Consider the following 25,791-nt stretch of genomic DNA (forward strand, 5'->3'; position numbering starts at 1 on the left):
CAATGGGCTGCAGTGTTTACTAGCTGTTCAATGTACATATGACTTATGATATAGGAGAGGTATACCAGTCTGCATCACATCCGGTCGTGATCGGGAGCCCACAGGGAGGCGCACAATTGGCCCCAGCGTCGTCCGGGTTTGGCCCGGGGTAGGCCGTCATTGTAAATAGGGAATTTGTTCTTAATTAACCTGACTTGCCTGGTTAAATAAAGGTTAAATAAATATATATATATATATTCACCTCAAACCCTACGAGGTCTGCAGCCTGCAGGTTTTCTGTTTTACCTGATAATGAATTGCACACACCTGGTGTCCCAGGCAGAAGTCCCTGATTAGACGGGAACTTTTTTTTTTAAATGCATTGGAACTGGCATCGATGTCCAGAGTTGAGTTTGAAGGATATACGGTATACCAATTGACTCCTGAATTAAGGGTTGTGCTTTTAAAATTGACTCTGACTGCAGCCTTCTGCCCATATTCATTCCCAGAATACATACAAGAGCTGAGCCAAGCATGAGTCATCGCTCTGTTCATTTTAGGGTGAAATATATTGGCCCGTGATTGGTTGGCAGGGATGCACTTTGCTCATTTTATGGAATGCAGTTATGGAAAGGCATTGTGGATAATTGGCTGAGTCTAAATCTCAAATAGCCTCCTATAACCCTACAGAGTGCACTACTTTTGATTGGAGTCCGTAAGGCCCTGGTTGAAAGTAGTGCACTACATCGGGAAAAGGATACCATTACAAACCCATTCAAAGCCAGTACAGTCTGCAAATGGGAGCATGCGATTATGACGATCTGTAGAGCAGGACTTTATGACGTGTGTGTGTGTGTGTGTGTGTGTGTGTGTGTGTGTGTGTGTGTGTGTGTGTGTGTGTGTGTCTGATATCCATTTTGCAGGCGTTCAGATATGCATTATGATTTCATTGACCAAGTTATGATGGGGTGAGCAGCAGTAACTGTACTGGCAACGTTAACGATTTACAATAGTACGAAACCGTACTCTGAAGTCTGTGTCCAGCTGAATTTCAATTGGCCTCTCTCTAAAGAACATAACAATAATAACCATCTCTACCTATCCCAGCTTGACCAACCCTGATAGATGTCCACTTTTATCCAAATAAGATCTTACTCAAAGTTTTTTTTATTTTTTATTTATTTATTATTATTTTTTTTTTACTGTAGACACTGGGTCATATTACTGTAGACACTGGGCCATATTACTGTAAACACTGGGTCATATTACTGTAGACACTGGGTCATATTACTGTAGACACTGGGTCATATTACTGTAAACACTGGGCCATATTACTGTAGACACTGGGTCATATTACTGTAAACACTGGGCCATATTACTGTAGACACTGGGTCATATTACTGTAAACGCTGGGCCATATTACTGTAAACACTGGGCCATATTACTGTAAACACTGGGCCATATTACTGTAAACACTGGGCCATATTACTGTAAACACTGGGCCATATTACTGTAGACACTGGGTCATATTGCTGTAGACACTGGGCCATATTACTGTAGACACTGGGTCATATTACTGTAAACACTGGGCCATATTACTGTAAACACTGGGTCATATTACTGTAAACACTGGGTAATATAACTGTAGACACTGGGTCATATTACTGTAGACACTGGGTCATATTACTGTAGACACTGGGTCATATTGCTGTAGACACTGGAACATTACTGTAGACACTGGGTCATATTAATGGAGACACAAGGTCATATTACTGTAAACACTGGGTCATATTACTGTAGACACTGGGTCAAATTACTGTAAACACTGGGTCATATTACTGTAGAGACTGGGCCATATTACTGTAAACACTGGGCCATATTACTGTAAACACTGGGTCATATTACTGTAAACACTGGGCCATATTACTGTAGACAACGGGTCATATTTCTGTAGACACTGGGCCATATTACTGTAGACACTGGGTCATATTACTGTAGACACTGGGTCATATTACTGTAGATACTGGGTCATTTTACTGTAGACACTGGGTCATATTACCATAGACACTGGGCCATATTACTGTAAACACTGGGTCATATTACTGTAGACACTGGGCCATATTACTGTAGACAATGTGTCATATTACTGTAGATACTGGGTCATATTACTGTAGACACTGGGTCATATTACTGTAGACACTGGGTCATATTACTGTAGACACTGGGCCATATTACTGTAGACACTGGGTCATATTACTATAAACACTGGGCCATATTACTGTAAACGCTGGGTCATATTACTTTAGACACTGGGCCATATTACTGTAGACAACGGGTCATATTTCTGTAGACACTGGGCCATATTACTGTAGACACTGGGTCATATTACTGTAGACACTGGGTCATATTACTGTAGACACTGGGTCATATTACTGTAGACAACGGGTCATATTTCTGTAGACACTGGGCCATATTACTGTAGACACTGGGTCATATTACTGTAGACACTGGGTCATATTACTGTAGACACTGGGTCATATTACTGTAGACACTGGGTCATATTACCATAGACACTGGGTCATATTACTGTAGACACTGGGTCATATTACTGTAGACACTGGGTCATATTACTGTAGACACTGGGCCATATTACTGTAGACACTGGGTCATATTACTGTAAACACTGGGTGATATAACTGTAGACACTGGGTCATATTACTGTAGACACTGGGTCATATTGCTGTAGACACTGGAACATATTACTGTAGACACTGGGTCATATTACTGGAGACACAGGGTCATATTACTGTAAACACTGGGTCATATTACTGTAGACACTGTGTCATATTACTGTAGACAACGGGTCATATTACTGTAGACACTGGGCCATATTACTGTAGACACTGGGTCATATTACTATAAACACTGGGCCATATTACTGTAAACGCTGGGTCATATTACTGTAGACACTGGGCCATATTACTGTAGACAACGGGTCATATTTCTGTAGACACTGGGCCATATTACTGTAGACACTGGGTCATATTACTGTAGACACTGGGTCATATTACTGTAGACACTGGGTCATATTACTGTAGACAACGGGATATATTTCTGTAGACACTGGGCCATATTACTGTAGACACTGGGTCATATTACTGTAGACACTGGGTCATATTACTGTAGACACTGGGTCATATTACTGTAGACACTGGGTCATATTACCATAGACACTGGGTCATATTACTGTAGACACTGGGTCATATTACTGTAGACACTGGGTCATATTACTGTAGACACTGGGCCATATTACTGTAGACACTGGGTCATATTACTGTAAACACTGGGTAATATAACTGTAGACACTGGGTCATATTACTGTAGACACTGGGTCATATTGCTGTAGACACTGGAACATATTACTGTAGACACTGGGTCATATTACTGGAGACACAGGGTCATATTACTGTAAACACTGGGTCATATTACTGTAGACACTGGGTCATATTACTGTAAACACTGGGTCATATTACTGTAGACACTGGGCCATATTACTGTAAACACTGGATCATATTTATCAGGGTCAGTTAGGGTCAGTTAGTCGTCACATTTCTGAGATTTGCTGACCGATTAGTCCTATTTGAGATGGGTTTTTTTAACACATCAACTGTCCCCTACTTAAAATTTAATCCACTTGAGTCATGCATTTCTATTCTCCTCTCCCTCTCCTCTCTAGTTCTTCTCCCTAACGTATCTCTCTCCTCTTCCTCTCTTCTCCCTCTCTTCTCCCTAAACTCTCTCTGTCCTCTTCCTCTCCTCTTCCTCTCTTCTCCCTAATGTCTCTCTCTCTGTCCTCTTCCTCTCCTCTTCCTCTCTTCTCCCTAATGTCTCTCTCTCCTCTCCCTGTCTTCTCCCTAACCTCTCTCTCTCTCTCCACTTCCTCTCTCTCCCTAACATCTCTCTTTCTCCTCTTCCTCTCCTCTCTCCTCTTCCTCTCTTCTCCCTAACGTCTCTCTCTCTCCTCTTCCTCTCTTCTCCCTAACGTCTCTCCCTCTCCTCTCCCTCTCTTCTCCCTCTCTTCTCCCTAATGTCTCTCCTCTCGGGGCAGCAGAAGTAGCCTAGTAGTTAGAGCGTTTGGCCAGTAACCAAAAGGTAGCTGGATCAAATCCCCAAGCTGACCATTTAAAATCTGTCCTTCTGCCCCTGAGCAAAGCAGTTAACCTACTGTTCCCCGGGCACTGTGGATGTCGATTAAGGTAGCCCTCCACACCTCTCTGATTCAGAGGGGTTGGGTTAAGTGTGAAAGACACATTTCAGTTGTACAACTGACTAGGTACTTCCCTCTCGGTCTTCTCTCTCTTCTCTGTTCCTCTGTCTGTCCTCTCTTTCTGTGTATCATCTGCGGTGTGGTGATCATTACCAGAGACAGTTCATTAGCAACGTAGAAAAGAGTCTTCAGCACCCTCTTCACAATCTTCTCTTCTCATTATAAAACACTGGAAGTGTAAAATTGCACCCTATTGTCTACATGGCACACTACTTAGGGCTCTAATGCACTCTAACGGGAATAGGGTGTCATTGGGATACTCTGGTTCTTCTCCAGGGGGTATGTCCAAATGCCACCCTATTCCCTATTTAGTGCACTACTTTAGACCAGATCCCTATTCCCTATATAGTGCACTACTTTAGACCAGAGCCCTATTCCCTATATAGTGCACTACTATAGACCAGATCCCTATTCCCTATATAGTCCACTACTGTTGACCAGAGCACTGTTCCATATAGGGCACTACTTTAGACCAGAGCCCTATTCTCTATATAGTGCACTACTTTAGACCAGAGCCCTATTCTCTATATAGTGCACTACTTTAGACCAGAGCCCTATTCACTATATAGTGCACTACTTTGCCATTTGGGACTCTGCCTGTGTATCCTTCTGGCCCCCCGGGGGGCAATTATGATTCTTACAACTGTAGTTAAGCATTGCTGCTGATTGTGGGGAATCTTTGTGAGTGCTCCAGCATATTGCACGGTCAAATAAACTCTAGGGGAGAGAGGAGAGAGGAGAGAGGAGAGAGGAGAGAGGAGAGGAGAGAGTGGAGAGAGGAGAGAGTAGAGTGGAGAGGAGAGAGTGGAGAGAGGAGAAGGGAGAGAGGATAGGGGAGAGAGGATAGGGGAGAAGGGAGAGAGGAGAGAAGAGAGAGGAGAGAGGAGAGAGGAGAGAGGGATGAAGCTGTACAAGACAATGATTCGTTCTGTATAGACTAAAAACAACTAGAGTGATTGGAGTGATTGCATGAATCAGCATACATTCCGCCTCTATCTCTTTCTCTATCTAAATGTACTAGTACAGTTCAACTATCTCTCTCTCTCTCAATTCAATTCAATTCAATTCAATGGGAAACATATATGTTGACAAGTGAAATGGATGAACAGAAATGAGATGAACAATAACAAAATAGACAGTTACACTCACAAATGATCCAAAATAAAAAAGACATTTCAAATGTCATATTATATGCAAATAGTTAAAGTACAAAATGGAAAATAAATAAACATAAATATGGGTTGTATTTACAATGGTGTGTGTTCTTCACTGGTTGCCCTTTTCTCGTGGCAACAGGTCACAAATCTTGTTGCTGTGATGGCGCACTGTGGTATTTCAATTCAATTCAATTCAAGGGCTTTATTGGCATGGCAAACGTGTTAACATTGCCAAAGCAAGTGAGGTAGATAATATACAAAGTGAATATATAAAGTGAAATAAACAATACAAATTAACAGTAAACATTACACATACAGAAGTTTCAAAACAATAAAGACATTACAAATGTCATATTATATATATATACAGTGTTTTAACAATGTACAAATGGTAAAGGACACAAGATAAAATAAATAAGCATAAATATGGGTTGTATTTACAATGGTGTGTGTTCTTCACTGGTTGCCCTTTTCTCGTGGCAACAGGTCACAAATCTTGCTGCTGTGATGTCACACTGTGGAATTTCACCCAGTAGATATGGGAGTTTTTCAAAATTGGATTTGTTTTTGAATTATTTGTGGGTCTGTGTGATCTGAGGGAAATATGTCTCTCTAATATGGTCATACATTTGGCAGGAGGTTAGGAAGTGCAGCTCAGTTTACAGCTCATTTTGTGGGCAGTGTGCACATAGCCTGTCTTCTCTTGAGAGCCATGTCTGCCTGCGGCGGCCTTTCTCAATAGCAAGGCTATGCTCACTGAGTCTGTAGATAGTCAAAGCTTTCCTTAAGTTTAGGTCAGTCACAGTGGACAGGTATTCTGCCACTGTGTACTCTCTGTTTAGGGCCAAATATCATTATAGGTTGCTCTGTTTTTTAGTTAATTCTTTCCAATGTGTCAAGTAATTATCTTTTTGTTTTCTCATGATTTGGTTCGGTCTAATTGTGTTGCTGTCCTGGGGCTCTGTGAGGTCTGTTTGTGTTTGTGAACAGAGCCCCAGGACCAACTTGCTTAGGGGATTCTTCTCCAGGTTCATCTCTCAGTAGGTGATGGCTTTGTTATGGAAGGTTTGGGAATCGCTTCCTTGTAGGTGGTCGTAGAATGTAACGTGTCTTTATCATATTTTAATCATTAGCGGGTATCCTGCCACTGTGTACTCTCTGTTCTGCAGAATTGGTGTTGTACATTGCACATGGAGGATATTTCAGCAGAATTCTGCAAACAGAGTTTCAATTTGGTGTCTGTCCCATTTTGTGAATTCTTGGACCTCACAACCATAAAGGGCAATGGGTTCTATAACTGATTCAAGTATTTTTAGCCTGATCCTAATTAGTATGTTGAAATTTTCTGTTCCTTTTGATGGCATAGAATGCCCTTCTTGCCTTGTCTCTCAGATCGTTCACGGCTTTGTGGAAGTTACTTGTGGCGCTGATGTTTAGGCCGAGGTATGTATAGTTTTTTGTGTGGCAACAGTGTCTAGATGGAATGTTGTATTTGTGGTCCGGGTGACTGGACCTTTTTTGGAACACCATTAATTTGGTCTTACTGAGATTTACTGTCAGAGCCCAGGTCAGACAGAATCTGTGCAGAAGATCTAGGTGCTGCTGTAGGCCCTCCTTGGTTGGTGACAGAAGCACCATATCATCAGCAAACAGCAGACATTTGACTTCAGGTTCTAGTAGCGTGAGGCCAGCTGCTGCAGAATGTTCTAGTGCCCTCACCAATTTGCTTATATTTATGTAGAAGAAGGTGGGGCTTTAAAAAAAATATTTAACCGCACACTTGTTGTTTGTGTATATAGATTTTATAATGTTGAATGTTTTTCCCCCCAACACCACTTTCCATCAATTTGTATAGCAGACCCTCATGCCAAATTGAGTTGAAAGCTTTTTTGAAATCAACAAAGCATGAGAAGACTTTGCCTTTGTTTTGGTTGGTTTGATTGTCAATTAGGATGTGCAGGGTGAATATGTGGTCTGTCGTATGATCATTTGGTAAAAAGTAAATTTGGCATTTGCTCAGTACATTGTTTTCACTGAGGAAATGTACGAGTCTGCTGTTAATGATAATGCAGAGGATTTTCCCAAGGTTGCTGTTGACAGATATATCCCACCGTAGTTATTGGGGTCAAATTTGTCTCCACTTTTTTGGATTGGGGTGATCAGTCCTTGGTTCCAAATATTGGGGAAGATGCCAGAGCTAAGGATGATGTTAAAGAGTTTAAGAATAGGCCATTGGAATTTGTGATCTGCATATTTTATCATTTAATTGAGGATACCATCAACACCACAGGCCTTTTTGGGTTGGAGGGTTTGTATTTTGTCCTGTAGTTCATTCAATGTGATTGGAGAATCCAGTGGCTTCTGGTCGTCTCTAATAGTTGATTCTAAGATTTGTATTTGATCATGTTTTTACTGTTTGTTCTGTGTTATTGAGCCAAAAAGAGTGGAGAAGTGGTTTATTCTTACATCTCAGTTTTGGGTAGATAACTCTTCGTGTTGTTGTTTGTTTAGTGTTTTCCAATTTTCCCAAATCTCTCTCTCTTTTTATTTTTACCTTTATGTAACAAGTCAGTTATGAACAAATTCTTATTTACAATGACGGCATAGGAACAGTGAGTTAACTGCCTGTTCAGGGGCAGAACGAGTCTCTCTCTCTCTCTCTCTCTCTCTCTCTCTCTCTCTCTCTCTCTCTCTCTCTCTCTCTCCCTCTCTCTCTCTCTCTCTCTCTTTCTTTCTCCTTAACTTATTTTCTCTCTGTCCAACAGTATGTTCTGGCAGTTGGTAGTTCTGTGTTCCATGCCATGTTTTATGGAGAGCTGGCGGAAAACAAGGATGAAATCCGAATTCCGGACGTGGAGCCTGCAGCATTCCTGGCCATGTTGAAGTAAGGAAGGATTCTACTCCTCTTTCACCTCCCCTCTCTTCTTTCACCTCCCTCTTCCTCTCGCCTCTCCTCTTCTCCTCTTTTACCTCCCCTCTCTTCTTTCACCTCCCTCTTCCTCTCGCCTCTCCTCTTCTCCTCTTTCACCTTCCTCTTCCTCTATCCTCTCCTCTTCTCCTCTTTCACCTCCCCTCTCTTCTTTCACCTCCCTCTTCCTCTCGCCTCTCCTCTTCTCCTCTTTCACCTCCCTCTTCCTCTCTCCTCTCCTCTTCTCCTCTTTCACCTCCCTCTTCCTCTCTCCTCTCCTCTTTCACCTCCCTCTTCCTCTCTCCTCTCCTCTCCTCTTCTCCTCTTTCACCTCCCCTCTCTTCTTTCACCTCCCTCTTCCTCTCTCCTCTCCTCTTCTCCTCTTTCACCTCCCCTCTATTCTTCTTCTCTTTCAACTCCCTCTTCCTCTCTTCTCTCCTCTTTCACTTCCCTTTTCCTTTCTCCTCTCACCTCCCTCTTCCTCTCTCCTCTCTCCACTCCTCTTTCACCTCCCTCATCCTCTCTCCTCTCCCTTTTCACCTCCCTCATCCTCTCTCCTCTCCTCTTTCACCTCCCCTCTCTTCTTTCACCTCCCTCTTCCTCTCTCCTCTCCTCTTCTCCTCTTTCACCTCCCCTCTCTTCTTCTTCTCTTTCAACTCCCTCTTCCTCTCTTCTCTCCTCTTTCACTTCCCTTTTCCTTTCTCCTCTTTCACCTCCCTCTTCCTCTCTCCTCTCTTCACTCCTCTTTCAACTCCCTCTTCCTCTCTCCTCTCCTCTTTCACCTCCTCTCCTCTTCTCCTCTTTCACCTCCCCTCTCTTCTTCTCCTCTTTCAACTCCCTCTTCCTCTCTCCTCTTTCACCTCCCTCTTCCTCTCTCCTCTCTTCACTCCTCTTTCAACTCCCTCTTCCTCTCTCCTCTCCTCTTTCACCTCCTCTCCTCTTCTCCTCTTTCACCTCCCCTCTCTTCTTCTCCTCTTTCAACTCCCTCTTCCTCTCTTCTCTCCTCTTTCACTTTCCTCTTCCTTTCTCCTCTTTCACCTCACTCTTCCCCTCGCTTCCTTTCTCCCTCTGCTCTTTCCTCCTCTCCTCGTCTTTCACCTCCCTCTTTCTCCTCTCCTCTCCTCTCCTCTCCTCTCCTCTCCTCTCCTCTCCTCTCCTCTCCTCTCCTCTCCTCTACTCTACTCTACTCTACTCTACTCTACTCTTCTCTCCCATTGTTCTCTCTCTCCCATTGTTCTCCTGTATCTCTGTAGCACAAATAAACCTCCAACTAACACATAGTATATATATATATATATATATATATATATATAGTGCCTAACACATAGACACTATATATACTAACACATATATAACGCACTATATATATATATATATATATATATATATATATATATATATATATATATATATATATACTAACACATAGACACTATATACCCCCCTACTAACACATAAGACACTTGTGAAGATGAGAAAATTGGATAAATTGAAGCAATGGTCACATTTCCACACAGCCACCCGTCAATCTCTCTCTCTCTCTCTCTCTCTCTCTCTCTCTCTCTCTCTCTCTCTCTCTCTCTCTCTCTCTCTCAATTAAATTCAAATAGCTTTATTGGCATGGGGAAACATATGTTAACATTGTCAAAGCAAGTGAAATAGATAATAAACAATCCAAAACAAACCATACATATTACACTTGCAAAAGTTACGTAGTTATAGAGACATTTCAGATGTAATATTATGGTTATATACAGTGCTGTAAAAATGTATAGATATATAAACATTGTTCCCTTTCTCTCTCTCTCTGCTGTTTCTCTCCTGTGTGAGTCGTGTTGTTCCTGCCCCTGTGTGGGTACTGAGTGGTATATAAGCTCAGTGTCTAACTCCCAAACGGTGCCCTATTCCCTATGTAGTGCACTGCTTTAGGCCAGCGTCCAACAGGCCTTCATAGGGGCTCCGGTCGAAAGTAGTGCACTATGTAGGGTGTTTCACCACGTAGGAGACAGTGGGGGCCATTTGGGAGGCAGAAGTGTGTAGGAGTATACCAGCTGCTGTGTTACTGCAAAATGGATTAAACTCTGTGTTCCTGCCTCCAGCCCTATATCTCTTCACTGTAGTTAATATCTATTTTTACCTTTCGCATATTCCCAGTCCTCACACCAGTGTCAGAAAATACATTGTTGTTGTGCTTTACGGGATACATCTGAAATATGAAAACAAATGGTGTCCTCTAGGCTGCCTGAATAATACATCCAGTGCTGTTTGCTCACCAAATTGCAACCTATTCCCTAGGTAGTGCACTACTTTTGACCAGGGTCCTATGCAGCGAATAGGGTGCCATTTGAGTTGCTGACGTTGTTATGTGTTTGACCCTCAGAGCAGTCTGTGTTGTCCTCTCATGAATATAAATGTGGTAAATGAATCTGTACTGTAGCAACCTCTACCTAATACATACTGTCAACAGTTGGTCACATTCTTTATACATCTGGAAAATATTCAGACACCTTTACTTATTCAAAATGTTGCTACGTTACAAACCTATTCTAAAATGGATTAAAAAATATATACATTCTCATCAATCTACACACAATACCCCATAATGACATCACAATACCCCATAATGACATCACAATACCCTATAATGACAGCACAATACCCCATAATGACATCACAATACCCCATAATGACATCGCAATACCCTATAATGACGTCACAATAAATACCCCATAATGACATCACAATACCCCATAATGACATCACAATACCCCATAATGACATCACAATACCCTATAATGACATCACAATACCCCATAATGACAAAGCAAAAAACAGGTGGTGAATTGTTAAAACAGAACGTTTTCAGACCCTTTACTCAGTACTTTGTTGAAGCACCTTTGTTGGCAGAGATAACAGCATCGAGTCTTCTTGGGTATGACGCTACAAGCTTGGCACACCTGTATTTGGGGAGTTTCACCCATTCTTTTCTGCAGATCCTCTCAAGCTCTGTCGTGTTGTATGGGGAACGTCGCTGCACAGCTATTTTCAGGTCTAAAGAGATGTTAGATCGAGTCCGGGCGTTCAGAGGCTTGTACCAAAGCCACTCCTACCTTGTCTTGACTGAGTGCTTAGAGTCATTGTCCTGTTGGAAGGTGAACCTTTGTCTGAAGTCTTGAGCACTCTGGAGCAGTTTTTCATCAAGGATCTCTCTGTCCTTTAATCGGTTGATCTTTCCCTTGATCCTGACTATTCTTCCAGTCTCTGCCGCTGAAAAACATCCCCACAGCATGATGCTGCCAACACCATGTTTCACCGTAGAGATGGTGCCAGGTTTCCTTCAGACTTGACGCTTGGCATTCAGGCCAAAGATTTCAATCTTGGTTTCATCAGACCGAAGAATCGTGTTTCTCATGGTCTGAGATTCTTTAGGTGCCTTTTGGTAAACTCCAAGTGGGCTGTCATGTACCTTTTACCAATCCACCATAAAGGTCTGATTGGTGGAGTGCTGCAGAGATGGTTGTCCTTCTGGAAGGTTCTCCCATCTCCGCTGATGAACTCTGGAGTTCTGTCAGAGTGACCATCGGGTTCTTGGTCACCTCCCTGACCAAGTCCCTTCTCCCCAGGCGGCCAGATCTAGCAAGAGTCTTGGTGGTTCCAAACTTCATCCATTTAAGAATGATGGAGGCCACTGTGTTCCCGGGGACCTTCAATGCTGCAGAAATGTTTTGGTTCCCTTCCTTAGATCTGTGCCTCGACACAATCCTGTCTTTGAGCTCTAAGGACAATTCCTTCAACCTCATGGCTTGGTTTTGCTTTTACATGCACTGTCAACTGTGCCATTACAAATCATGTCCAATCCATTGAATTTATGACAGGTGGACTCCAATCAAGTTGTGAAAACATCTCAAGGATGATCAATGGAAACAGGATGCACCTGTGCTTAATTTTGAGTCTCATAGCAAAAGGTCTGAATACTGATGTAAATAACGTATTTCTGTTTTAGTTTTTAATACATTTGCCAAAATCTCTTAAAACCTGTTTTCACTTTGTCCTTATGGGGTATTAGAACAAGGTTGTAAGTTAACAAAATGGGGTCTGAATGCACTTTATATATATCCACTGCCCTTATTGGTAATATCTTTTTGTTGACAACCTGTTGACTACCTGTCGACTAAACCAACTCCTCTACCTGTCCCCCAGGTACATCTATTGTGACGAGATAGACCTGAGTGCTGACACAGTGCTGGCCACGCTCTACGCTGCTAAGAAGTACATTGTGCCTCACCTGGCCAGAGCCTGTGTTAACTTCCTAGAGACCAGCCTGTCCGCTAAGAATGCCTGCGTCCTGCTGTCACAGAGCTGTCTGTTCGAAGAGCCCGAACTCACACAACGCTGCTGGGAGGTGAGTGATGTATACGGGGTCACACTTTATTTGGTTACTCCGGTTCTGTTACTAAGGTTAGGGTTAGAAAAAGGGTTAAGTTTATGGTTTGGATAAGGGTTTAGGTTAGGGTTAGAATAAGAATTAGGGATAGGGTAAGAATAAGTATTTAGGGTTAGAATAAGGGTTAGGGATAGGTTTAGAATAAGGGTTAAGTTTATGGTTAGGATAAGGGTTTAGGGTTAGGGATAGGATAAGGGTTTAGGGTTAGGGTTAGGGTTAGAAGAAGGGTTAGGATAAGGGGTTAGGGTTAGAATAAGGGTTAGGGTAAGAGTTAGAATAAGGGTTAGGGTTAAGGTTAGGGTTAGGGTTAGGGTAAGGGTTAAAATAAGGGTTAGGGTTAGGATAAGAGGTTAGGGTTAGGGTAAAGGTTAGGGTTAGAATAAGGGTTAGGGCTAGGTTTAGAATAAGGGTTAAGTTTATGGTTAGGATGAGGGTTTAGGTTAGGGTTAGAATAAGGGTTAAGTTTATGGTTAGGGTTAGAATAAGGGTTACGTTTATGGTTAGGATAAGGGTTTAGGTTAGGGTTAGAATAAGGGTTAAGTTTATGGTTAAGGTTAGAATAAGGGTTAAGTTTAGAGTTAGGATAAGGGGTTAGGGATAGGGTTAGGGATAGGATAAGGGTTTAGGGCTAGGGTTAGGGTTAGGATAAGGGTTTAGGGTTAGGGTAAGGGTTAGAATAAGGGTTAGGGTTAGGGTTAGGGTTTGGGTAAAGGTTAGGGTTAGAATAAGGGTTAGGGTTATGTTTTGAATAAGGGTTAAGTTTAGGATTAGAACAAGGGTTAGGGTTAGGATTAGAATAAGGGTTAGGGTTAACTCCATCATAAGTCCTTTATACTTGAGTCCTAGTTCAGTGACGAGTCATTTGGCTAAAAGAGGAAACTTGGCCCTTTAGTTATAGCCAAAACGATCTCTGTGTAGAAAATGCAATGAATCATTCCAGACTAGCTACATTCTGCTGTCCACCTCCATCCCACCAGGTTATTGACGCTCAGGCAGAGCTGGCCCTGCGGTCGGAGGGTTTCACTGACATCGATTCCCAGACACTAGAGAGTATCCTCCAGAGAGAGACCCTCAACGCCAAAGAGGAGGTGGTGTTTGAGGCAGCGCTGAGCTGGGCCGAGGCAGAGTGTCAGAGACGGGACCTCACCACCTCCATAGACAACAAGAGAAAGGTATTTCTGATGGTAGATTTTGATGAAATGTATCTGTGGAGTAAAGTACATATACTTGTACTGTCCTCAAGTACTTTCGAGTGTATCTGTACTTTACTCAAGTATTTATATTTTTTGTAAATTTTTACCTACAGTTCACTACATTCCTTGAAGAAATACTTTATTTTTATGTGGTATTTATTTATTTCATCTTTATTTAACCAGGTAGGCTAGTTGAGAGCAAGTTCTCATTTTGCAACTGCGACCTGGCCAAGATAAAGCATAGCAGTTCGACACATACAACAGCACAGAGTTACACATGGAGTAAAACAAAACATACAGTCAATAATACAGTAGAAAAATAAGAAAAGAAAAACTCTAATATTCCCTTGCATTTCCCCTGACACGCTAACATACTTGTAGCAAAGCAACGTTTATATGGTTCCAATGTGTACTGTGTTCTATTCAAGGTTCTCGGCAAGGCCGTGTTCCTGATCCGTATCCCCACCATGGCATTGGACGACTTCGCCAATGGTGCCGCCCAATCGGGCGTCCTGACCCTGAATGAGACAAACGACATCTTCCTGTGGTACACCGCTGCCAGGAAACCGGACCTCCTGTTCGCCAGCCAGCCCCGCAAGGGGTTATCTCCGCAACGCTGCCACCGGTTCCAATCCTGCGCCTACCGCAGCAACCAATGGCGTTACCGAGGGCGGTGCGACAGCATCCAGTTCGCCGTGGACAAACGCGTCTTCATCGCCGGGTTCGGACTCTATGGCTCCAGCTGCGGCTCGGCAGAGTACTCGGCTAAGATCGAGCTCAAGCGCCAAGGCATTCTCCTTGGACATAACCTGAGTAAATACTTCTCTGACGGTTCTAGTAACACATTCCCCGTGTGGTTTGAGTACCCCGTGCAGATAGAACCCGATACGTTCTACACGGCTTCTGTAGTTCTGGATGGGAACGAGTTGAGTTACTTTGGTCAGGAAGGAATGACAGAGGTGCAGTGTGGGAAGGTGACCTACCAGTTCCAATGTTCGTCAGACAGCACCAATGGGACAGGAGTACAGGGCGGTCAGATACCTGAACTCATTTTCTACGCCTAAAGGAACACAATGAAATGGATATTACCATTACTGACTTTAGTGAAGTAGGGTAAAAGTTGCCCCAAGTCGCTGATGTTGGGTCAGTTTTACATTTGCCCCACTAGTAGTTAATTAAGGTTAGGATTAAGGTAGGGGAAACTGATCCAAGATCTGTACCTAGAGGAAACGTCATCCCGGAGTGACTTTGATGCCCATGGAGATGTGCTTGTTTTTATAGTACTTATTACTGACTTTGGTTTGATGGGTGAAACATGTCCATTGCGAGGACTGATTGAGAATGGATTGATCTAGATGACACTTCCTTTGCGAGTGCTTGGCTGTCACCATTGTGATGACACACTATTCCATTGCTGACTTTGTACGTTCTATAAATATTTGTCTTTTTCTCTCTTTCTTTATATGCGGAATTTTGGAATTTAACAATTCATGATTGAGGATTCCCAGCAAACAGGGGACATCCTGAGGACATTTCCATTAGGTCCCTTAAAAGGGTTTCTGCACAACGTTATCTCACAGACGCTCTGAGAACATTCTAAGAACAACGCATGATGGTCCCAATGGAACGTTCACTGGGGGGACCTTTTTCTAGTTCCCAGTTGGACGTTTTTAGGACGTTGTGTCATGGTCCTGGTCACGGGGACGTCCCCGAGGATATTTTAAGGACATTCCTGGGACGAGGTGTCATAGTCCCCTAGAGGTTTTTTGTGTCACGTGATGGATTGACATGATCGTACAGACTTTTCAACATGACCCCACCTAGAATTTGGACTCACAACCGCTGGATTTGCAGTATGCTGTGCCAAAAAGTCTGTAGATTGTCACAAGTCCCATTCGTTACCTATAATACATCCTCTCGGCGCTTAGAAAAAAAGAGTGCCAACTGCCCTGCTGTTTTAGCTAGCGGTTAATCTGAATATTCTCTCATCCTTGATTTCCTTGACTTATTTCAGCAATGTGAGTGTTTTCAGTATAGTTGTCTAATGTTGGTGAGGCTGAATTATTCTGTTACTCCTCAAACACTATGATAAATATAATACATTTTTTCTTGAGTTTTTTTTTTTTACAGAGATGAAATTTGCTTTGAAGAGCAAAGTGTAGGAATACAGGTATAATCAATCATTGGCACAGACATGTAGCAGGAAGATTGGAATGTTAAAATCCCAGGTGAGGACGTGTGGAATAATCATTTCTGTGTGTGAATAAACGTACACAACGTACTAAATCTACGTCAAAGTGTGTCACGTATGGAAGTTGAAACAACGTACGTTGGAACGTCCCTTTTTGTGTAAGTGTCCCTAAACATTGCCAAAAAAAAGTATGAGTTGTAAATGGATCAGTTGATCACCAATCAGACAAAAGAAACAAGGGTTGATGTGTAATGGGGGGACCGTCTCTTTCTGACCATCATGAACAAGCCGGGAACTAGACAAAACCTCCAGGGGACCATGACACAAAGTCCTGACCACTTTATGGGGACCATTTCAAGACGTCCTGAGGACGTCCTAAGAACTTAATTTTGTTTGCCCGGGTTTACTTTTGGTACTGTGGATGGTCAGCTGTTTGTTCAACGAGTTCTTCGCCTCAAACGGACTCCTTCACCTCAAATAACTCAACAACAGACATCTCACTGGAACGGATCATCATTGGATTAGATAACAGGAATTCAGATTAAAAAAGGAATTGACTCCGTGTGAAGGAGTTTTTTTTCTCTCCAATTTCTCACCACTGTTAGGAATCGTGAATCTATTATTTTTTTTAAATCAACTCCCAGCCCCAATGTGTGTATGCACTGTATATAGTGTAATATATAGCTCAGAGGGTATCTTATGACTAATATGCTATATGTTTCCTATTTCGATGCTTGCACATGATGCACATGATATACACAGAACAGCAATACTTCACTGCCTAATATATTCTATGAATTGATTGATTGACGTTACGCACGCCTCTGTGAAGACGGAACGCAACACCCTGCTACGACTCAATTGATTGATCGCTCTCTGTTTTAGCCAATGCATTGCACTTCACAAAGCACCCCCCCCCCCCCCCCCCCCCCCCCCCCACACATCAATATTTATATTTTAGAACTGGTGACAATTAAGAGACAATGTTGATATTGAAACACCAAACACTTACTCGCGTAGCCCTACGGTTACAGGTATGTGAGAAATAATGTATTTGTAAAGAAGATATGTCACAAAAAGAGACAGACGGCAAAACTGCAATGGTTCAATGTCACTATTTTGACAAGTTATCAACGTATTAAATATATCAGTTAAAAAAAACAAAAGAGTTACCATTGTAAGAGCCGTTGTTGATTATTAATGTTATTTTGTTTACTTTGATATGAGGCAGCCTTTTATTTTGCTACTGGGACTGGTTACTGTCTACTAACTGGTATAGATTCACCTTACTGGGACTGGTTACTGTCTACTAACCACTAACTGGTATATATTCACTTTACTGGGACTGGTTACTGTCTACTAACTGGTATAGATTCACCTTACTGGGACTGGTTACTGTCTACTAACTGGTAGAGATTCACCTTACTGGGACTGGTAACTGTCTACTAACCACTAACTGGTATAGATTCACCTTACTGGGACTGGTTACTGTCTACTAACTGGTATAGATTCACCTTACTGGGACTGGTTACTGTCTACTAACTGGTATAGATTCACCTTACTGGGACTGGTTACTGTCTACTAACTGGTAGAGATTCACCTTACTGGGACTGGTAACTGTCTACTAACCACTAACTGGTATAGATTCACCTTACTGGGACTGGTTACTGTCTACTAACTGGTATAGATTCACCTTACTGGGACTGGTAACTGTCTACTAACCACTAACTGGTATAGATTCACTTTACTGGGACTGGTTACTGTCTACTAACTGGTATAGATTCACCTTACTGGGACTGGTTACTGTCTACTAACTGGTGTAGATTCACCTTACTGGGACTGGTAACTGTCTACTAACCACTAACTGGTATAGATTCACCTTACTGGTTACTATCTACTAACCACTAACTGGTAGAGATTCACCTTACTGGGACTGGCTACTGTCTACTAACTGGTATAGATTCACCTTACTGGGACTGGTAACTGTCTACTAACCACTAACTGGTATAGATTCACCTTACTGGGACTGGTTACTGTCTACTAACCACTAACTGGTATAGATTCACCTTACTGGGACTGGTAACTGTCTACTAACCACTAACTGGTATAGATTCACCTTACTGGGACTGGTAACTGTCTACTAACCACTAACTGGTATAGATTCACCTTACTGGGACTGGTTACTGTCTACTAACTGGTATAGATTCACCTTACTGGGACTGGTAACTGTCTACTAACTGGTATAGATTCACCTTACTGGGACTGGTAACTGTCCTTAAACTGCTACAGATTCATCCCTTTCTGTGCATCAGTTGTAGATTGGCAGTTGCCGGATCAAACAGTGAGCACGTGATTACGGGTTAACCTGGGGTGTTGTGAAGTTCCGGAATGCATCATATCATGGTTTTAGCGTATCGGTATCGGAGCAGTAGAGTAGAGGCACTTACAGAAGTTGCACACAATGGCGTACATTTTTAGCAGAATAATGTTGGCCTTTTGAAATAAACGCTTATAACGCAATTCTTCGTCATTTTGACATGACTGGAGACGTTGATCGTTGTTAACACCACACAAATAATGGAAATGACTAGCTACTTTGACACTGACAAACTGAGAACCTGAGATCAATAAAAACAACCTTGTCTTGAATCTATCAAACAGCTAGGCTACAATACGAGGAGGAAATTATAACTCTAAACACGCTTTCAGGTTTCACTGATTCTCCCAATGATGGGGAGTTCACTCACTGACGATGAACGATGCACTCCTGCCAAAAGCCTATTTCTCTCTCTCTTTTTTTTTGTAAAACACAATTTGGAAGTTGATCAAATATTTTGGGTGCCTACAGCATAGAGTCTAAGTAAATGATTAAGTGTAACGCTTGAGAGATGAGAGTTCAGGCTTATGTCTTTCGGAGCAGAGAGGGAGAGAGATCATAGAAAGTGAATCTCATTCTATTTATGTGAGAGATACTGGCACGCTTCTCACACAGCCACCGTCACGTGACGGCCACGCGTTGGTCTCAAAGATATACTGTGCCCACATAATCTAGTATAGCTGTGGGGCTTACAAATCTGAATTTCTTATAAACCTAATTTTAAGGACTTCAATGTACAGAAACATTTTGGTGGCAGAACACCCACCATATGCATGCATACTCAGCAGTGGGGCTTACAAGACCCGAATTTCATATACTTTTTAAAGACATCAATGTAGCAGTAGAACAAATCATATCACAATAATTCGATTTTATATCACAATATCATATACATATATATCATATACTTCCAATAATATGTGTCAATGTAGGCTACTGCAGAACACAATTGATAATGTACAGGCCTCCTGCCTATGATAGTATGAAGTCCATTTTCAGATTAACTTCACAGAACAAGTTTGTAAAGGAAAGAGATATCCCTTCCTTAGTTTTACAAAAAACAGGCATTTTCTCGTGAGTCTTCTCCTCCCTTTTTCTCGTTTTTGCTCCTCATTGAAGACGGCATCTGAGACGTTCAGCCTACCTCATTGAAGACGGCATCTGACACGTTCAGCCTACCTCATTGAAGACGGCATCTGACACGTTCAGCCTACCTCATTGAAGACGGCATCTGAGACGTTCAGCCTACCTCATAGAAGACGGCATCTGAGACGTTCAGCCTACCTCATTGAAGACGTTATCTGAGACGTTCAGCCTACCTCATTGAAGACGGCATCTGAGACGTTCAGCCTACCTCATTGAAGACGGCATCTGAGACGTTCAGCCTACCTCATTGAAGACGGCATCTGAGACGTTCAGCCTACCTCATTGAAGACGGCATCTGAGACGTTCAGCCTACCTCATTGAAGACGGCATCAGACACGTTCAGCCTACCTCATTGAAGACGGCATCTGAGACGTTCAGCCTACCTCATTGAAGACGGCATCTGAGACGTTCAGCCTACCTCATTGAAGACGGCATCTGAGACGTTCAGCCTGCCTCATTGAAGACGCCATCTGAGACATTCAGCCTACCTCATTGAATACGGCATCTGAGACGTCCAGCCTACCTCATTGAAGACGGCATCTGAGACGTTCAGCCTACCTCATTGAAGACGGCATCTGACACGTTCAGCCTACCTCATTGAAGACGGCATCTGAGACGTTCAGCCTACCTCATTGAAGACGGCATCTGACACGTTCAGCCTACCTCATTGAAGACGGCATCTGAGACGTTCAGCCTACCTCATTGAAGACGGCATCTGAGACGTTCAGCCTACCTCATTGAAGACGGCATCTGAGACGTTCAGCCTACCTCATTGAAGACGGCATCTGACACGTTCAGCCTACCTCATAGAAGACGGCATCTGAGACGTTCAGCCTACCTCATTGAAGACGCCATCTGAGACGTTCAGCCTACCTCATTGAAGACGGCATCTGACACGTTCAGCCTACCTCATAGAAGACGGCATCTGAGACGTTCAGCCTACCTCATTGAAGACGCCATCTGAGACGTTCAGCCTACCTCATTGAAGACGGCATCTGACACGTTCAGCCTACCTCATTGAAGACGGCATCTGAGACGTTCAGCCTACCTCATTGAAGACGGCATCTGAGACGTTCAGCCTACCTCATTGAAGACTGCATCTGAGACGTCTGTGTTCTTTAACAAACCATGACTTCACGTAGAGTACCAGGATGAATTTGGTCCGGGGTTGAGTCAACAAGGTTCAGAAACAGTAGCCCTGATATGGTGGAGGTATTGAGGTGCAGGTTCAGGAGCCAATCAGATTCATTTTAGAAAAATCCTGCTGGCATTCTGAACTGGAGATGGGGAAGGTGCTGACCGCCAGATCTTTAAGTCCATCTCGAATCTCTCCTTTATCTTTACCATCAGTGTTCCTGTACTGTCTGCAGATCTGTATTTGGACAGTAAATCCAAACCAGACAGATTCTATCTCTGTTTCTCCGTAGAGTGCTCCTCCTATTGCGCCTAAAGCACCTTCAGCACCTCTATGAACTGGTTGTATCCTGTATTGTCCTCTGCCCGACCTCCTTGAGAGAACATTCTAGCCTCCATGTTTTTCACCAAGCTATTGAAAAAACCCTTCTGAATGAGGACACTGTCTCTGTGTCTTCCACCATTCAGTTTGACGCCCTGGAAAAAGTTCTCCTGAATCCCTCTCTGGCTGAGTTGTGTGTGTGTCAGCCTGGCTGCTCTGACACGGCACTGAACACCCTTCCTTGGTGAATGCCCTGTGTGCAGAAAAAATTGTGCAGTTTCACTTTTGAAGCTTGAGTGACAATTCAGATAGTTGCTGAAGTGCATCACACAAACAGTGGCTTGAGAAAGTATTCACCCCTTGGCATTTTTCCTATTTTGTTGACTTACAATCTGGAAATAAAATATATTTTGGGGGGGGGTTTGTATCATTTGATTTACACACAGTGCATACCACTTGGGGAATGTCTCCATAAGCTTGGCACATGTAGCCACTGGAATTTTTGCCAATTCTTCAAGGCAAAACTGCTCCAGCTCCTTCAAGTTGGATGGGTTCATCTCAATTAGATTGAAGTCTGGGCTTTGTCTAGGCTATTCCAATACATTTAAATGTTTCCTCTTAAACCACTCGTGTGTTGCTTTAACAGTATGCCTAGGGTCATTGTCTTGCTGGAAGGTGAACCTCCTACCCAGTCTCAAATCTCTGGAAGACTGAAACAGGTTTCCCTCAAGAATTTCCCTATATTTAGCACCATCCATCATTCCTTCAATTCTGACTAGTTTCCCAGTCCCTGCCGATGAAAAACATCCTCACAGCATGATGCTGCAACCACCATGCTTCACTGTGGGGATGGTGTTCTCGGGGTGATGAGAGGTCTTGTGTTTGTGCCAGAGATTTTCCTTGATGGCCAGCATTTTCCTTGATGGCCAAAAAGTTCAATTTTAGTCTCATCTGACCACAGTAGCTTATTCCATATGTTTGGGGAGTCTCCAACATGTCTTTTGGCAAACACCAAACCTGTTTTCTTATTTTTTTATTTAAGTAATTTAATAAGCTTTTTTTCTGGCCACTCTTCCGTAAAGCCATCCCTGTGGACTTTGTGGCTTAAAGTGGTCCTATGAACAGATACTCCAATCTCCGCTGTGGAGCTTTGCAGCTCTTTCAGGGTTATCTTTGGTCTCTTTGTTGCCTCTCTGATTAATGCCCTCCTTGTGTGGTCTGTGAGTTTTGGTGGGCGGCCCTCACTTGGCAGGTTTGTTGTGGTGTCATATTCTTTCCATTTTTAAATAACGGATTTAATGGTGCTCCATGGGATGTTCAAAGTTTGATATTTTATTACAACCCAACCCTGATCTGTACTTCTCCAAAACTTTGTTCCTGACCTGTTTGGAGAGCTCCTTAGTCTACATGGTGCCGCTTGCTTAGTGGTGTTGCAGACTCTGGGGCCTTACAGAACAGGTATACTGAGATCATGTGACAGATCATGTGACACTTAGATTGCACACAGGTGGACTTTATTTAACTAATGTATTTAATTTAACTAATTATGTGACCTTTGAAGGTAATTGGTTGCACCATATCTTATTTACTGGCTTCAGAGCAAAGGGGGTGAATACCTATGCATGCACCACTTTTCCGTTTTGAATTTTTTAGAATTTTTTGAAACAAGTACTTTTTTTAATTTCACTTCACCAATTTGGACTATTCTGTGTATGTCCGTTACATGAAATCCAAATAAAAACATATTTAAATCACAGGTTGCGATGCAACAAAATACGAAAACGTCAAGGGGGATGAATACTTCTGCAAGGCACTGCAGGGTCTAGATTGTTAACAAATGCATGCGAGGATATGCTCATGGCGAGGATATGCTCATGGCCCAGGCCACTATAACTCTGATCGGTCTCGCTGTTTCTTAAGGCATCCTCAGCTGCTGTGGTGAAATGCTATAGAAGAGTCGGGTCATTTTTCCACACAGACTCTACAGTTTTAAAACTGGATGCCACCCATTTAGTGTCCAAGATCCTGCCGATTTTGCACAGCTGAATGTCTGGCTGATTTTGGGAGAACACTGTACTATTCTTTCAAATAGTTTTCGCTCCATTTCGGATTACATTTGTATCTGTATGTTGGAGCAAGCAACATTGAAATGGAGAATACTCCCCAAGTCAAATCCATTTAACTCCTGACAAAACCGTGAGCGGGTCTGTGACGTTTAGCTTCCTTGCAAGCTTCGGAAGAGTCTGGCTGTAGTGTCTAATGCTTTTTATTTTGAGCGTTAACTACAACCTGTGTTAAGGTGTCCTCTTTAGCCTTGTCTACAATGCTTGCTGCTGCTAAACGGGCCTTGGTTTGCGCATGTTCAAAAACCTTTTATCTGAGGGCTCTTTGTCTCTTTTTTTCATGTTGGAGGCAGAGGATTTTACTATATGTTCTACCCACTCTTTGGCTAGTTTCATCCTTCCAGTATTTTCCAGGCCCAAATTCCCTGCATGTTGGATAGCTCATCTTTGAATTTTGCTTGACAAGCCAGGGGTTATAAATTTGCCTGGTCTTGCACCTGCTCTGGTGCGCAGCCTTGGCACCACTCCTCCAGGCTGGATGACCACTTTAGCCTGGACCCTCCAGAGTGCAGGCACAGGTTGAACCGGGCTGTGGGGGAGCACTGGAGCTCTGGTGCATACCACTCGCACCTCTCCTTTAGGCTCAATGCCCACTTTTGCCCGGCACGGGCGGAGCGCAGGCATAGGGCGCAATGCACCCTCCCAGCGCCCCGGAGACACAGCACACGGCGCTGGAGCAGGATACCCTGGGCCAAAACGATGTACCGGAGAACAAACACGCTGTGCCCTGGCTGGATGCCCACTCTCTCTCGCATGGCACTTATGGGGGGCTGGGATGTAGCGCACCGGGCTAAGAACGCGCACTGGAGACAAAGTGCACTTGACCGCATAACACGGTTCTCCAACGTGACTCTGCTACACCCCCTGTGTGCCTCTCCCAATTCTTTGTGGGGGCTGCCTCTCCTGCCTGTTGCGCTACCGTGCTAACTCCTCATAATGCCGCCACTCTGCTTTGGCTGCCTCCAGCTCTTCCCTGGGATGGCGATATTCCCCACCCTGGACCCAGGGTCCCTTACCGTCCAAAATCTCCTCCCATGTCCAGGAGTCCAGAACCCTCTGCTCCTGGTTACCACGCTGCTTGGTCCAGTTTGGGTGGGTGATTCTGTAACGGTTTTCGTCCCTCTATTCAGAGGAGGAGTAGGAAGGATCGGACCAAAACACAGCGTGGTAAGTGTTAGCCATCTTTTTAATTAAAACTGAACACTACACAAAATGAAAACGAAACAGTTCTGTATGGAAAACACAGACACAGAAAATAATCACCCACAACCAAACTGGGGAAAACAGGCTACCTAAGTATGATTCTCAATCAGAGACAACAATCAACAGCTGCCTCTGATTGAGAACCATACCAGGCCAAACACAGAATTACAACATAGGAAAAATAACATAGACTACCCACCCCAACTCACGCCCTGACCAAACTAACACAAAGACATAATAAAGGAACTAAGGTCAGAACGTGACACTAATGTACTAAAAAGAGAAGAGATCTGAAATCAGTGTGGAAGGATTAGGATGATTGCACAGAAGGATCACCACACTTTTACATGACTGTTTTTCTGGGATGTGGGAGAAAAAACAGAAGGCAACTTGATTTAAATATGATCGCTTTTTGTTGTTGTATGTTTACAGTGCAAACAGTGAACAATTTGTATAAACAATGCCGTGTGAGGTACCGAAGTTATGCAAATAGGTGCCGGAACGAACAAGATTCAAATCTGAGAGGTGCTGGATCCTGTTCTGGAAGGATCTGGCACAAATTAACTTCATTAGAATTCTGGTTTTTGTCTGGAATTTCGGATGACTGACGTGCTCAAAATAAACTGCCTGTTACTCTGCCCAGAAGCTAGGATAGCATAGCATTGGATAGGAAACACTATGAAGTTTCTTATTAAACTGTGAAAATAATGTCTGTGCGTATAACACAACTGATATGATAGGTGAAAACCTAAGGAAAATCCATTCGGAATTATTTGTTTTTGAGGTCACAGGCCATTTCAATGCTTGCCTATGGGATACATAAATAGATAGGACCCAGATTGCAGTTCCTATGGCTTCCACTCGATGTCAACAGTCTTTAGAAAGGGTTTCAGGCTTGTTATTTAAAAAATGAGCAAGTAGTTTGGAAAAAACTACAACATGTCTCTCATTGGAAATGTAGTCTTGTTGGCGCGTGAATGATGTGCGCGCTCTTCGTTATTTATCTTCCCTATTGAACATACTATTCTCCGTCTTAAATATTATAATTTATTTACAAAATAGAGTACCTGAGGATTAATTAGAAACATCGTTTGACTTGTTTGGACGAACTTTACTGGAAACTTTTTGGATTTCTTTGTATGGATGTTGAACGAGTAGATTACTGAATCAAGTGCGCCAACTAAACTTTTTGGGTTATAAAGAAGGACTTTATCGAACAAAACAACCATTCATTGTGTAACTGAGACTTTTGGGATTACAAACAGAGGAAGATCTTCAACGGTAAGT

At 42.9% G+C, this 25,791-nt stretch overlaps 1 protein-coding gene across 1 annotated transcript in view; it reads left to right on the forward strand.

Annotated features, from left to right (window-relative positions):
• The window catches only part of btbd3b (BTB (POZ) domain containing 3b), a 35,715-nt gene extending 16,996 nt beyond the window's left edge, over window positions 1–18,719 (forward strand). Inside the window, exons 3-6 of the mRNA XM_036945980.1 lie at window positions 8,229–8,347; window positions 12,572–12,773; window positions 13,793–13,987; window positions 14,437–18,719. Coding sequence (XP_036801875.1) covers window positions 8,229–8,347; window positions 12,572–12,773; window positions 13,793–13,987; window positions 14,437–15,072 — 1,152 coding nt within the window. The 3' untranslated portion in view covers window positions 15,073–18,719. The remainder of the gene's footprint in view (window positions 1–8,228; window positions 8,348–12,571; window positions 12,774–13,792; window positions 13,988–14,436) is intronic.
• Window positions 18,720–25,791: the final 7,072 nt, after the last annotated feature.

This window comes from Oncorhynchus mykiss, chromosome 16, assembly GCF_013265735.2.
Source record: "Oncorhynchus mykiss isolate Arlee chromosome 16, USDA_OmykA_1.1, whole genome shotgun sequence".
NCBI lineage: Eukaryota > Metazoa > Chordata > Actinopteri > Salmoniformes > Salmonidae > Oncorhynchus > Oncorhynchus mykiss.